The 15968-nt window shown below is 47.1% G+C and overlaps 1 protein-coding gene across 1 annotated transcript in view; it reads left to right on the top strand.

Annotated features, from left to right (window-relative positions):
- TG (thyroglobulin) overlaps positions 1 to 15968 on the top strand; it is a 235968-nt gene that overhangs the window by 211630 nt on the left and 8370 nt on the right. Inside the window, exon 45 of the mRNA XM_019974011.2 lies at positions 1374 to 1481. Within this exon, the coding sequence (XP_019829570.2) occupies positions 1374 to 1481 (108 nt within the window). The remainder of the gene's footprint in view (positions 1 to 1373; positions 1482 to 15968) is intronic.

Genomic DNA, 15968 nt, shown 5'->3' with positions numbered 1-15968 from the left:
TTCAGCATCCTGTGGCTCCTTTCCTGTCCTTGGGGAGGTCCACACTGGCCCTCGCTCTCCGTCCCTGGGGACAGAGCTGCTGTCGAGGCTCGGAGGCCCCTGCTGAACTTGCCTGTGATGGAAAGAGCTGGACTGAAGGGTGTTGAGACATGCTTCCCTGCTTGGTCTCTCTGCCCAAGAGTCTGCGGTTTCCAATCAGAGCATCATTGGCTCCGAATAAAACTTTGTACCACCCCCTGGGACCTCAGGGCCCAAGAAGGCTCTAATTTTCCCTCCAGTGGAGAGTTCAGCTTTGAACCCTTTGAACCAAATGGCCAGCAGCTGTTCCTGGAGGCCCAGCCCCAGAATGGACCCTAAGGGCTCACAGATGTCCGACTCCTGGGCCCTGAGACTCTCACAGCCACGTCAGGACTGGCTCAGATCCATGTTGTGGAAAGAGCTCAGGCTAGAGTACAGAAACCCATGTTCCTTCCCGTTCCAGCTTTAGCCTGTAACTGTCTTTGAGAGTAATCCATGAGCCGGGGGCAGGAGCGGAGGTCTGAGGGAGGGCAGGTAACCCCGGAAGGCTTCACTGATGAGGGAGACTCCCGGCCGGGCTGACGCAACAGCCTTCACGGGCCTCCCTGCCTCCAGTGTCCTCGTCACAGTGTTACCAGGGTGGGCCTTTCTGAAGGTCTGCTCCTACCCCTGTCCTGCTCACCATTCCTCTAGGGCCCATGAGCTGAAGACGGCTGCCTCCATCTGCACTTCGAGACTCACCCCACCAGCCACGTGCTCTCTGAGAACCTTCCCTGTGAGCCCTGGAAGTGCTGGTCTCCACCTCCGGAGGAGGCAGCCCTCTCAGTGATGGACTTCCATGAGTCCATCACTTACCAGAATCTCTGCAGTGCTGGGCTCATGGGCCCCAGTTCTCAGCTGAGGACGTGGAGTGTCAAGGAGACGTAGAGATGCTGTGTGGGATTCAGAGCCTGGTAGCCCCAGACTCTTGAGGTCTCCATCTTCTTTTTAAATTCATGATTATGTTCAGCTACACAGTGTATTGTATTTATTTGACTATAAGACGTTTTGTTCCCAAGTTTTTGGGTAAAATTGATGATCTGGGAAGATGTTTCCCACGGGTCTCTTGACCCTGAGATGTGTCGTATGGACCACAGTGTGTGACCATGGCCATCCATGAAGCAGGCTGGACTGTGCAGGGGGCCCAGCTGGGGAAAGAGGAAAGCTGGGAGTGCAAGGAGCAGGTGTGTTCTCTACGGGTGTGTGAAGAAGGGCTGGTAGCCCAGGGACCCTTACCTGGGAGAAACCTTTACCCAGCATGGTTGTCTATAGAGCTGGACATAGCTAGACACCCCCCTCTGTCTTCCTCTCACCAGAGACTACTTTATCATCTGCCCCGTGATCGACATGGCCAGCCACTGGGCAAGGACGGTCCGAGGAAACGTCTTCATGTACCATGCTCCAGAAAGCTACAGCCACAGCAGGTAAGGTGGCCGCGTGGCCATGGTGGGTATTTTCATGTGAAGGGAATTTAGCTGAGGGTCCCTGTCACTTCTGCGGTCCACAGGGTAACAGAGAAAAGATGGTAGGACCTCTGTACAACTTCTGGTTCAATGACATGGAACACATCGCTTAACTTTTCTGAGTCTCATCTGAAAAATGGGTAGAACAGTAATCGCCGCTGTATCTCACAGCATTGTAGGAAGGGCATTTAGGATAAAAGATGTAGAAAGCAGTTTGGGATTGCAACATTAGCTATTCATTGATTGACCTGGCTTGGGAGGAGGAGCCATCTTTATTAATCCTATATGTTTGTGCCTCTAAAAACTGAACAGTTAGCTTAATTTAAGAAAATGGCTTTCCAAAGTATAAAAAGATTTTTTTGCAACAAAAGGAAATAATGATCACCTAGAGACACCAGGTCCTAAACTCTAGAACCTCTAAATGTGACCTCTTAAGGAAAAAGGGGCTTGTAGGTGTGAATAAACTAGGGATCCTGATGCAGAAAAAAAAAAAACTATTCCTGAATTATCCCAAAGGATCCTAAATGCATTCACAAGTGTCCTTATAAGAGGGAGGTGAGGAGATTTGATACACATAGAAGAGGAGGAAGCAGAGCTTGAGTGATGCACATTACAAGCCAAGACATGCCAGCACCACCAGAGTTGGAAGCATAAGCCCTGGCTTCTTCTCTGCAGCCTCCAGAGGCAGCATGGCCCTGTCCACATCTGGATTTGGGCTCAATAAATCCGGTTTTCTCTCCAGAACCATGAGACAGTAAATTTCTGTTGCTATAAGTCACCAGTTTACGGTAATTTGTTACAGCAGCTACGACAAACTAATACAGTCTCCCAAATATTCCAGTTTTCCTAAGCAAGCACTCACTGTTTACCTGGCTTCCCTTGACAGGTTTTTAAATTTGTAACACTGCATAGAATGTCTGGTAAAGAATCTTCCTGCAATGCAGGAGACCCAGGTTGGATCCCTGGGTTGGGAAGATCCCCTGGAGAAGGGCATGGCAACCCGCTCCAGTATTCTTGCCTGGAGAATCCCATGGACAGAGGAGCCTGGCAGGCTACAGTCCATGGGGTGGCAAAGACTCAGACACGACTGAGCGACTAACACACACACACACACACACACACACACACACACACACACACAGAACATCCATCTTTGTGAGGTCAGCAGTGTTGGAATGACCTTCGGCATTTTACACATAAAGAGTCCGAAGGTCAAGGAGCTTCACATGATTTCCCTGAAGACAAGCGGTGGTTGGTTATAGAACAGTGAGCTACTCAGCTTCTCTGAGCCCCAGAGTTCTCTTTCCATGAAAACGTGTGGTTTCTCTGCTTAGAAGTCTGTCAGCCTGCTCCATTTCCTAGAGTCAAGGAACTGGCTCCAGGTTGTGGGAAGGGGAGTCATGTCAGGCGAGGATTCTGCTGAGAAGGCAGTCAGTAGAGAAGGAAGAGGGTGGTGAGGACAGTTGAAGGTTTGGACAGAGATGAAAGAAAGCCTTGTAACCCTGTGGCCACCGCGTCCTGGGGGGCCAGGCGTGGGAAGCCGTTGGTGGAGGCTGCCTTGGCAGCACCTCCCAAATGCCAGGGCTCTCAGGAATTCATGCCCGGGGCATTTCTTCAGTCTGGTCTGCCCTCTCTTCTAAGGTAGAGGTTATGGCAGAAGCTGTGAGCCTCCAGAAGTAAGCTCATCAAAAGCCTTCAACACGTGCATGTACTTTCGGACTCCAGAATTTTTCTGATAATTTTTTCATTTATTTATCTATTTTTGGCTGTGCTGGGTCTCCTTTGCTGCATGGGCTTTTTCTCTGGTTGCAACGAGTAGGGGCTACTCTAGTTGCGGTGCGCGGGCTTCTCATTACACTGGCTTTAGGGCACATGGACTTGAGCAGTTGCCGCACTCAGGCTTATAGGCCCTGAGGCATGTGGGATCTTCCCAGGCCAGGGATCGAACCTGTGTCCCCTACACTGGCAGGTGGATTCTTTCTTTACCACTGAGCCACCTCAGTGGCTGGGACTCCAGAATTTATAAGTGGCAAAAAAAAAAAAAAAAAAAGAACTGCACCTATTATATGAGGACAGAAACAATCAAAACAAAACATAATGAAAAGATCCATAGGATTCTAGCCAGAATCAGTAATGCTTTGACCCCATCTGAATTCGTTTCCACTCTGGGGTGGTTAGAACAACAGTTCTGGAGGCCCAGAGTCTGGAATCAAGGCGGGAGCAGGGCCACGCTCCCCCTGGAGGCTGGAGGGGATGATCTGCTCCAGCCCACCCTCAGCCCCTGCTTCCGGGGCCTCAGGCATTTCTTGGCTAGTAGATGAACTTCTTTCCACTGTGCGTCCATATGCAACTTTCTCCTTTTTGTAAGGACATCAGTCCTACTGAACTAAGACCCACCCTAATGAGTTCCATTTAACTTGGTTATCTCTGCAAAGACCTTGTTCCCAATGAAGGTCATATTCTGAGGTCCTAGAGGTAGGGGCTCCAACATGTCTTTTAAGGGGGACAGAATTCAACCCGAAGCACCACCTTTCTTAGTAATATGACAGCCCTGCTGGGGAGGCTCCTGAGAGACAAGGATTCAAAGCTGGCTGTTTGGGACTTAGGATTGGGATGGTCCTGGGAGGAGCGATCCTTGAACAGAGTCCAAGACATATCCTCAGTCTCCCATGGCCAGTTTTGTGTTCTGTGTTGCTGAAGAGCATCTTCACACCCTCCTGGGGACCGACAGGGCTGGTCCGCAGAACCTCCCTTGAAAGGAAGACATGTTTGTGCATCAAAGACACACAAAGTGCTTGCGGGGTCTTTATAGTCACAGCACCTCAGGGCCAAGAGACCCTCCTGACACAGAAAGGGCATAGTAGGTGCTCAGGAAACCATGCTGAAGGACAGAAGCTGATCCAACTACCACATTTAACAGGTGGGAAAGTGTCCTTTCCACTCTAGTTTATAGGCGCCTTGGGGCTTAGTTTTGCCATCTGCAGAATGGGAGTAAGGTGGTAAGAGAGATCAGGAGTACTCAGTCTTAGCTGGGCTCTGCAGAGCCCTGGACCCAGGGTCCCTGAGAGGAGGACAGCAAGAAGAGGGTGCAGGAATCTGAGCCTCCCAGCCCCTTATCTCAATAACTGAGCTTCAAATAAAATTTCAAGTTCATGCAGTTTAGAGAGATATGAAAAGCGTCTGGGCTCAGTCACCTTTAAGGCACCTTCTGACTCTCACATTCTATGAATTTTGGAGCAAAGAGACTCTGAGTCACTGATACATTTTAGAGACGGAGATGTTGCTAACTGTACAAAGGCAGAGAGTGTCCTGGTTAGAGCAGGGACTCTGGGCCAGCTGCCTTGTTAGAAACTTGTCTAATTAGCTCAGGAATCTAAAGCAAGTCACTTAATCTCCTTGGTGACAGTTTCTTCATCTGGAAATGGGAATAATAATAATAGTGTCTACTTCAGAGGGTTGCTATGATCATTTGTATATAGAATGGGACCTGGTAAACAGGAAATGGTGAGAGTGTCTCATTGTTCTTGTCCATCAAAATGCGTTCTTGACATTTTTCTAGGCGTATATCATCTCTCCCACCACGACCGTAAAACGGTTCCATCCATATAGTAGATGAATGAATGAATCATGGGAACTAACCCATTTAATTGTTGGCAAGTTTATCTTTTACTGCCTGAAAAGACATCTCCCTCATTCTGCCCTGGAGCTGTCACAGTCTCATTTATTTCTGGCTCAGATCTACAGACTTAAAATATATGTGCGTGCCTTATGGTTTCAGCCATCTGTCTGGTACCTCCATTTCTGGGAGCATATATTAGGTTTCCTGGCATAGCCAGAGAGCAAAACACAATAAATTACCACTTTCTCACGGCCTCTTGTCAATTGATCGCAGCACTGCTTTGTCCTCTACCTGCCTACCTGGATTGTAGATGAGATTTACATCTCTGAAATTCTGTGAGGAAAGAATAGGCATAATGGATGAGGGAGGAGACAAAGAAATGAAAATCTACAGTATGGGAAGAAGGTGCCATTTTAAGATCCAGATTCAAAGAATCTCAAACTATGTAAGATGATTTTATCTAACTCATCTTGCAGATAAAGAAACAAATGCTCAGGGGAGACTGGAATTATGTGCCAGCTACAGAGTCAGAAAGTGGCAGCCTGAACTCAAACCCTGTCTCCTACCCTTTCTCCAGTTTTCTTTAAATTGCACCTACTTCAGCCTGAAACTTCCGAGTCCCTACCATGGCTAAGTCCACTTGCTGGCTGTGTGACTTTGGACAAGATGCTTACCCTCTCTGAGCCTCAGTGCATCTTCATCTGTACAAGGGAGAGTGATAGTGCATGTCCCATAGGGATACCGGAAGGGTTCCTGGAGAGAATACCTGCATCTGAGGGGGGTGTGTGTGTGTGTATCTACAATGATATCCAGCAGCTTTGCTTCCAAGACTGTTGACATGAGAACACAACTTACACTGTTTAAAACTATCGACATGAATCCTTCCTCAGCTATCAATGCAAAGAAATAGAGGAAAGCCATAGAATGGGAAAGACTAGAGGTCTCGTCAAGAAAATTAGAGATACCAAGGGAACATTTCATGCCAAGATGGGCACAATAAAGGACAGAAATGGTATGGACCTAATAGAAGTAGAAGATATTTTTAAAAGGTGGCGAGAATACACAGAAGAACTATACAAAAAAGATCTTCATGACCCAGATAACCATGATGGTGTGATCACTTATGTAGAGCCAGACATCCTGGAGTATGAAGTCAAGTGGGCCTCAGGAAGCATCACTACAAAGTTAGTGATGTGACGGAATGTTAGTAGAGGTGATGTGATGGACAAAGTTAGTAGAGGTGATGGAATTCCAGTTAAGCTATTTCAAATCCTAAAAGATGATGCTGTGAAAGTGCTGCACTCAGTATGCCAGCAAATTTGGAAAACTCAGCAGTGGCCACAGGACTGGAAAAGGTCAGTTTTCATTCCAATCCCAAAGAAAGGCAATATCAAAGAATGTTCTAACTACTACACAATTGCACTCATCTCACATGCTAGCAAAGTAATGCTCAAAATTCTCCAAGCCAGGCTTCAATTATATGTGAATTGTGAACTTCCAGATGTTCGAGCTGGATTTAGAAAAGGCAGAGGAACCAGAGATCAAATTGCCAACATCCGTTAGATCGTCAAAAAAGCAAGAGAGTTCCAGAAAAACATCTACTTCTGCTTTATTGACTATGCCAAAGCCTTTGACTGTGTGGACCACAACAAACTGTGGAAAATTCTTAAAGAGATAGAAACACCAGACCACCTTACCTGCCTCCTGAGAAATCTGTATGAAGGTCAAGAAGCAACAGTTAGAACTGGACATGGAACAAGAGACTGGTTCCAAATCGGAAAAGGAATATGTCAAGGCTGTATATTGTCACCCTGCTTATTTAACTTTCATGCAGAGTACATCATGTGAAATGCTGGGCTGGATGAAGCACAAGCTGGAATCAAGATTGCTGGGAGAAATATCAATAACCTCAGATATGCAGATAACACCACCCTATGGCAGAAAGCAAAGAGCCTCTTGATGAAAGTGAGAGAGGAGAGTGAAAAAGCTGGCTTAAAACTCAACATTCAGAAAACTAAGATCAAGGCATCTGGTCCCATCTACTCATGGCAAATAGATGGGGAAACAATGGAAACAGTGAGAGACTTTATTTTGGGGGGCTCCAAAATCACTGCAGATGGTGACTGCAGCCATTAAATTAAAAGACGCTTACTCCTTGGAAGAAAAGTTATGACTAACCTAGATAGCATATTAAAAAGCAGAGACATTATTTTGCCAACAAATGTCTGTCTAGTCAAAGCTATGGTTTTTCCAGTGGTCATGTATGGATATAAGAGTTGGACTATAAAGAAAGCTGAGCGCTGAAGAATTGATGCTTTTGAACTGTGGTGTTGGAGAAGACTCTTGAGAGTTCCTTGGACAGCAAGGAGATCCAACCAGTCCATCCTAAAGGAGATCAGTCCTGAATATTCATTGGAAGGACTGATGTTGAAGCTGAAACTCCAATACTTTGGCCACCTGATGTAAAGAACTGACTCATTTGAAAAGACCCTGATGCTGGGAAAGATTGAAGGCAGGAGGAGAAGGATTGACAGAGGATGAGATGGTTGGATGGTATCACTGACTCAATGAACATGAGTTTGAGCAAGCTCCAGGAGTTGGTGAAGGACAGGGAAGCCTGGCGTGCTGCAGTCCAGTTCAGTTCAGTTCAGTTCAGTCGCTCAATCGTGTCCAACTCTTTGCGACCCCATGAACTGCAGCACGCCAGGCCTCCCTGTCCATCACCAACTCCCAGAGTTCACTCAAACTCACGTCCATTGAGTTGGTGATGCCATCCAGCCATCTCATCCTCTGTCGTCCCCTTCTCCTCCTGCCCCCAATCCCTCCCAGCATCAGAGTCTTTTCCAATGAGTCAACTCTTTGCAGGAGGTGGCCAAAGTACTGGAGTTTCAGCTTTAGCATCATTCCTTCCAAAGAAATCCCAGGACTGATCTCCTTCAGAATGGACTGGTTGGATCTCATTGCACTCCAAAGGACTTTCAAGAGTCTTCTCCAACACCACAGTTCAAAAGCATCAATTCTTCAGTGCTCAGCTTTCTTCACAGTCCAACTCTCACATCCATACATGACCACTGGAAAAACCATAGCCTTGACTAGATGGACCTTTGTTGGCAAAATAATGTCTCTGCTTTTTAATATGCTGTCTAGGTTAGTCATAACTTTTCTTGCAAGGAGTAAGCGTCTTTTAATTTCATGGCTGCAGTCACCATCTGCAGTGATTTTGGAGCCCCCCAAAATAAAGTCTAACACTGTTTCCACTGCTTCCCCATCTATTTCCCATGAAGTGATGGGACCGGATGCCATGATCTTCGTTTTCTGAATGTTGAGCTTTAAGCCAACTTTTTCACTCTCCTCTTTCACCTTCATCAAGAGGCTTTTTAGTTCCTCTTCACTTTCTGCCATAAGGGTGGTGTCATCTGCATATCTGAGGTTATTGATATTTCTCCCGGCAATCTTGATTCCAGCTTGTGCTTCCTCCAGCCCAGTGTTTCTCATGATGTACTCTGCATATAAGTTAAGTAAGCAGGGTGACAATATACAGCCTTGAAGTACTCCTTTTCCTATTTGGAACCAGTCTGTTGTTCCATGTCCAGTTCTAACCGTTGCTTCCTGACCTGCATACAGGTTTCTCAAGAGGCAGGTCAGGTAGTCCTGTATTCCCATCTCTTGAAGAATTTTCCACAGTTTATTGTGATCCACACAGTCAAAGGCTTTGGCATAGTTAATAAAGCAGAAATATATGTTTTTCTGGAACTCTCTTGCTCTTTCAATGATCCAGCGGATGTTGGAGTCCATGGGGTCACAAAGAGTCGGACACAACTGAGTGAACCTAAGTGAACACAACTTAGAATGTTTCTTTGCTCAGTTCTGCTCACTGCGGAGATTTTGAGCCAGTTTCCTCCATGGCTCCATCTATATAGCCTATTATTTCAGGAAGAGGAATTTTCAGTGGTGACTGTAATCCAGGGTTTCTAAACTTGAACACTGTTGACATTTCCGGCTGGATAACTCTTTGGCGTGGAGCCTATCCTGTGCATTGCATGCTGTTTAGCAGAGTTTAGCGGCAACTGTGGCCTCCACTCATTCAATGCCAGAAGCATATTCCCAGTTGTGATAACTAAAAATGTCTCCAGACATGGCCACTGTTCCTTGGGGGCCAAATGGTCCTCAGTTGATAAACACTGCTGGCATCCCTCAAAACGGCAGTTAGCACTAACAGCACTGGAGGGAAGTGGCGACCCCTTTCTCAGACCCCATCCCTGAATGAGCACAGGACCAACCCACCCCCAGATACTGTCCCTGGCCCCACAGAGTCTCAGGCAGCCCACAGCATACCACCCAACCAAAACCTTTAGCGCTTCTATTACAAAGCCCTGGAAAGCTGACAGGCTGTCTTTGGTGGTCACATCAGGCAGGGCCCTGGCCCACTGTCTGCTCCTGCACCTCAGGCCATGAGCGTTGTCTCTCTTGCCCAGCTATCTCTAAGCATCACCTCCCACGCTCTGCTGGGACTCTTCCTTCCCTGCCAGTCCCGGCTTCACCATCTTATTGACTATGGTTGATGTCTTTCTCTCTAACCAGCTCCTCTCAAAGGTCACACTTGCCAAGTATCTTCCCAGAATGCCCCCCACCCCCGCTTTGTTCTCTGCCACTCACGAGCAAAAGGACTCCCCTGTGACCGACTCAGGTTTGGGGCGGGGGGTCCTCTCCAAACCTTCCTCTAGGAGCCAGGCCCCAGCAAGCATAGCAGGGAGCATTGGTGTTTCCTCTGATATTGCCTGTCCTTAGGGGGCTCAGCCTGGTTCTGCCTTGTGCTGTGTGCCTCTGGCCGGTGACAGCCTGTCTGAGCTTTGGTTTCCTCATCCATAGATGGAGCTAGTAATAGTACTGACACGTACAGGAGTGTGTGGGGATCAAGTAAGACAAAGCATGCAAACAGCCTAACTTGCTGCCTAGCTAAAGTTGGCACTCAGTAGGTGCTACTCATACTGCTTAACGTATGATCCTGGGAGAACTCACGTTAGAATGAGCAAGTGCGAGGAAGAAAGCAACCACAGATAAAGTGGTTTTGGGGAACTGGCCACTGAAAGGGTTGCTGTGGCCACTTCACAGAGGAGATAGAGGCCCATGATCTTAAGATTCCTGGCAGGTAGAGTCAGGTCATCATTCACATGGGAATTCACCTCAGGACTGTGTGAGCCATCAGACTTGAATTGTGTGCTCTGTTTAGGTCCTTATTCCAAAGCTTTTGATCTCCAGGATCCTGAGATGTGATTCCCATGTCTCTGCAGTGCAGAAGACGTTTTAGAGAGCTGAGACTTGACTTTGAATGGGCGGTGGAGTCGGACTCTTGGGATTAAACACCTTTCCAAGCTCCACATAGGATGTTGGACTGTTCTATACCTTTGGGAGAAGCAATTCAGTGTAGAAGAACACAACCTTAGAGGTTAAACCAACTAGGATGTTAATCCTGTCTCTTCCGTTTGTTAGCTGCTGCATTTGAGCATGTTCCTTCGCCTCAGTTTCCTCACCTAGAAAATGGGTTTAGTTGCATCTGCCTCATAGTGTGAAGATTCCTATCAATGTACATTAGATACTTGGCATATTGTAGCTGGTCAGTATTTGGGTTATTTTCCTTTTAGGAAAAATAAGGTCTGAGAAAAAAAAAAATCAAAATGACTAACGAAGCAGTTATGTTCCTCCTTCACAAGTTGTCCCAACCCTGGAAAAACAAAGCCGTCGATTCCAAACTCAAGACATTTTGTACACCACTGCATGTGCATTCTAGATGTTTCTGTGCATTCCAGGGGCCTTTAACTTTCCAGATTCATAGTCTTATCTTTCTAGTGGATGTGTCTTGGTGGATTAGTTGAAATTAGCAAACCAAAGAAAATATTAAGAGGCTGAATTCTTGAACTGAGTCCCTTGGCCTGGCTACATCCTGTGTGATTAACAAGATAATTTCCCAGTAAAGATGGAAGTAAATCATTTTCTGAGACTGAAGCCAATCTCATGATATGTAAGGGCTTGTGCTATACATCCTTTTAAGCACTGATTCAACAAATAACTACTATCTTCTATGCCCCTGATTCTCTGAGATGGAAATCCTAGAGATAGAGCAGTTGGTAAGAAGAGAAGGGCTACACTCTTGGGACTAACACTATAGTCATGGGGTAAGGCTGATAAGGGTCTAAGAATAGGTTGCAAAGAACAGATGATAAATAAGTAGAATAAATTCGGATAATGGCAGTAGGAAGAAAAAAGGAAAAAAGCTTGGCATGTCTGAGGATAAAGAGGGATAGAGAACTAAAGTCTTTTGAAGAGCAGGAGAGTAGTTGGAGATGTGGGAGAAAAAGATGGGGTCTTGCAGTTCACATAGGAGTTTGCAAGCTGTGGCAGGCAGAGATATTATTGTATTTGAGTATGATAGGAAGACATTGGAGATTTTTAAGATTATGTAGAATGCACATTGGTCTTTTCTTTCACACTCATAACACAACTCACTAAAAACCATTGGAAACCCTGTTATCCAATATTATGATCATTTAGTTAATCAGGAAAGTTAACTAAAATGGGAACTTGTGAAAATGAATAAGGTATGTATATGCCTTAAACATTTAATTTGAACTGTAAGCATATAAACGTACATTTACTTGCTCTGCTTCCTGCAGGGTCAAAAGTTTGAGTAGAACACAGTTTGGAATTCTCTCTTTGAAATTTGTGCAAAACCAAAACCATAATGCAAGCTCTGTGATGTCCACTTTTGGTTTCTTGAAAGTGGGGCATCCACAAGATATGCAATGCATTTAATTCAGCTCTGTAATTACAGTGAGAGCTATAACAGGCACAGATGAGCGAGGAACACAGTTGGTTCTTGGTAGACACATAACTTCCTGGTGAGAATAGATGTGTTGGGCCACGAAAGTTCAGCCTTTTCTGAGCAACAGTTGTTATGCCTTATGTAGGGAATAAAATGTCCAGGTTAATCCAGCAAGTCCTTTGAAAGTGTTGCCTGTATTGCCAAAGCATATATCATCCAGCTCTGCTGGGCTTTAGGGAGCTATGGAAATATTGCAACTATTTCATCTGGAGCCATGGATGAGGCTGTGTTATTTAAAGTATTGTAAAGGGAATCCTTTTGTAAAACACAAGCCAAAGCATATAATTACTTCTTAATTAATTCATGGGCAGAATCTGAACTTTTGCATATTAGATTGGCACAAAGAGAAGCATACTGGTAAGCTTCTATTTGTAAGTTATTTAACAACCCTTCAAAAAAAAAAAAAGGCCTGGGAAGTAGAAGGACTTATTCCTTCATGTTTCCTAATTTCCTTTGGAGGAACTTGTCAAGAGATGCTGGCTGAAGATAAGAAAAGGAGTATATTTTATGGGGATGAGATCAACAAACTTCCTCCTACAGACGGAACAAGGATAGAATCTCAGATCAATCCAGTCACACAGGCTGGAGCCGTGGCCTTTCAGCAGCCAAGCCTCTTCAGCCTCCAGAAGGCAAACACGTGGCCTGTTTATGTCAAGAAAGATACTACCCATCCCTCCCTCACCCTGCTCCCCAGCACAGGTCACTGTGTCCACAGGGCCCAGAACCAAGTATATTTCTCTGGGGACAGCACCTCAGTCCTGCTCCCTAAGAAGCCCTGGTGTCCATGTGTGATGCCTCCCTTATGCTGGAAGCAGAGCTCAGGTCAGGAGCTTGTGTGTGAATAGTCTCTGAAATGTGACTTTGCTTTTAACTCGCTGGAATGCAGGCTTAGCCTCCCTGCAAATCCAGCAGATTTTAGGTGAGCAGGTTGGCTAAGAAGGTAAGGTCAGGGCTAGGGCGGGGATGGGGGGGCAGGGCGCAATCTGTTAAAGGAAGCAGATTTCTGTCCTTACCGGATAATTGCAGCCACCCTGCGATTCTATTCTAATCTATCTTCCCAGCCTACTCCAGCAATGGTTCCCAAAGAGATCAGCTGGTGACTGGTTTGTGTAGAGATCACCGATGTCCCCCATCCCTTCAGATGTGGCCCTCAGTTCCTCTGGTCTCAGTTCTCATGCCTTTCACAGGACCAGAGCCGAAAGACCTTAATGAGCATGCACTAGAGTGGTTCCCAAACTTTCGGTTTTCCTGAATCAGGAAAAACTCCACTTTCATTGGTCAGCATGATGCGCTTCTCACAGTATACGAGGCCCAGAGCACTGGGGGCTCTGTCACCTGCTGCGGCGCCCACCTCTCTGTGCCAGGCCACGCCTCCCGTCCCGGCCTCCGCACAAAGCTCCAAACCCACTGTGATTCACATGCCCCGAGTCTCTGCTCAAACGCCTGTCTGTACTTAACCCCCTCTCTAGAGACCCCTACTCACCTTTCGAGGCCAGGTCAACCATAATTTCTCCTGGCTGACTTTCTACAAACTCCTCTCCGTTCCCTGACCTAAAATAAGTAGCAACACTTTTCTCTTTACAAAGCTTTGCCAATGATTCTATCATTTGGCATCTCTCTCTCAGAATCTTATTCTTTGTGATGTCGGCTTCTCTGCACTTCAGACTCTGAGCTCCATGACGGAAAGGCGGACTTAATCCTCACTTAACCCCCGCACCTGTTCTGAGCGTGGCGCACAGTAGGCCTTTGGCAAATGTGGCTCAAGTGCAATCCTGCCCCGACATGCCGTGTTTGCAACCATCCTCTGAACTGTATTCACATCCTGAGCTCAAAGCCCATGTTATCCCCTGGGCGGGGAGCTGCTGGATCCTTCCCCCTCCCTGGCTGTATGTACCGTGACCAGCACCAGCAACAGTAGCTCTTGCTTGGATGGGCTGTGTGCTCAGTCGCTTCAGTTGTGCCTGACTCTTTGTAGCCCTGTGGACTGCAGCCCGCCAGGCTCCTCTGTCCATGGGCTTTCCCAGGCACAAATGCTGGAGTGGGTTGCCATTTCCTTCTCCAGAAGATCTTCCTGACCCAGGGATCGAACCCAAGTCTCTTACATCTTCTGCATTGGCAGGTGGGCTGTTTACCACTTGCGCCACCTGGGAAGCCCTTGCTTGGATGGCAATTTGTAATTTTAGAGGGACTTCCATCCACCGTCAGTCTGTGAGCATCTGGTGATACCACGGGGGAGGCTGAACAGAGATGATAAGATACATCTCACAGAGAGAACAACCAAGAGTCAGAAGTGGAAGCAGAGTTTGAGCTGAGCTCACCCAGCCCGGGGAAGGAAGTGTTCCCAGACCTCACATCCACATGGGATGACGAGAAGATGTAGACCTGGCCTGAGATAGGACGAGTGACTGTTGTGTTAGGGAATCTTGGTGGGCGGATTGTTAGCAAATGACATCGAAAGGCTAAATCAAAGCGGCGTGCCTTGTACAGCTGCCACAGGTCTGGGTCTATGACCTGTCAGCGATCAAACCCAGCACAAAGCAAAGAAGCCAGATCAATATGCCTGAACTGTCTGCCCGCAGCCTCAGCACTGCAGCCTGTCAGCTAGCGAGTTTCTTCTTTTACCTCGACAGTCCCTGGAGTGTCCTTCTGTGTCTCCCTCTGCTGATAACTGAGTCCAAATCCCTCTTCTTCCTCCAGAAGCTCAGGAGTTCTCAGGCCCAGACTCACAGAGGCCTTGGTCCTCCAATCCCAAATGCTTTCTTCCAAGGCTCCCCACTGCCTGCCCCTCCTCCAGATGTTTGCCGTCAACAGCTCGAAATAACTCCGGCATCCTGATAAAGATCAGCCCTGCTAAGGAAACAACAAAGCAAACGACAACGACAAGCTCTCAAATTAGACAGATCAGATGGGCTGGAAGGCCAGGCCTTTCCCGGAAGCAGTGCTCTGTGACCTTTGGGTGGTGGGCTGGAGCCGGCCTGTGTGTGCTCCCCAGAGCCAGTGTGCACCTCTCTTCCCAACTCTGTGCTTTATGATGTCTCTTTAGTAGTTTGGTACTGTCTACAGGCATGAGGGGGCTTCTCAGGTGACGTTAGTGGTAAAGAACCTGCCTGCTAATGCAGGAGATGTAAGAGACATGGGTTGGATCCCTGGGTTGGAAAGATCCCCTGGAGGAGGGCGTGTCAACCCACTCCAGTATTCTTGTCTGGAGAATCCCATGGATAGAGGAGCCTGGTGGGCTACAGTCCATGGGGTTGCAAAAAGTCAGACACAACTGTAGCGATTGAGCACACGCACACGTGTGCACAGGCAGGAGACCATGTACATCGGCAAAGGCCAAGGTTTAAATGTTCATCAGCACACCATGGGCCCATGATCTTCCCGGGAACAGGATGGAAGCTGTGAAGCTTCTCCCAAGAAAGATGCGCGTGCACACTGTCACAGCAGCTCACACCCAGTTTCAGGGAATTTGTGGTCCTCTGAAACCCTATAATGGAAGCCCCAAGTTAAAGACCTTTACTCCTAAGCTTTCTGATGGTTCTTATAAGGTAAAGGAAACAGGAATGGGCACTGGAACCAGAAACTGTGCAAGAGGTATGAAACCGTTGTTGCTAAACCTCACTTAATGTTTGGAAGCTTGATTGTATCACCCTTTTGCCGATGAGGACCCTGAGGCCCAGAGCGGTTATGGGTCTTCTATAAGACTTCACAGGTACTAAGTGATGGAGTCAGGATCCGAACTCTGTTCACGACACCATTTGGAACTCAGCTTTCTTTGGAAGTGGCGGTAGAAAGGCCACCGTGGGAGGCAGAATAGGGCCCCTCCAAATGTCCACATCCAAATCCCCCAGGCTGTGGATATATCATCTTATGTGGCAAGGGGTCCTGGCAGATGTGATTAAGATTAAGGACCTTGAGATGGGAGGTGAGTCAGGAATCCCCAGGTGGGCCC

The sequence above is a fragment of the Bos indicus genome, chromosome 14 (genome assembly GCF_029378745.1).
Source record: "Bos indicus isolate NIAB-ARS_2022 breed Sahiwal x Tharparkar chromosome 14, NIAB-ARS_B.indTharparkar_mat_pri_1.0, whole genome shotgun sequence".
Lineage (NCBI taxonomy): Eukaryota > Metazoa > Chordata > Mammalia > Artiodactyla > Bovidae > Bos > Bos indicus.
The sequence above is the reverse complement of the archived record's forward strand: the minus strand, read 5'-3'. Positions and strand labels throughout refer to the sequence as shown.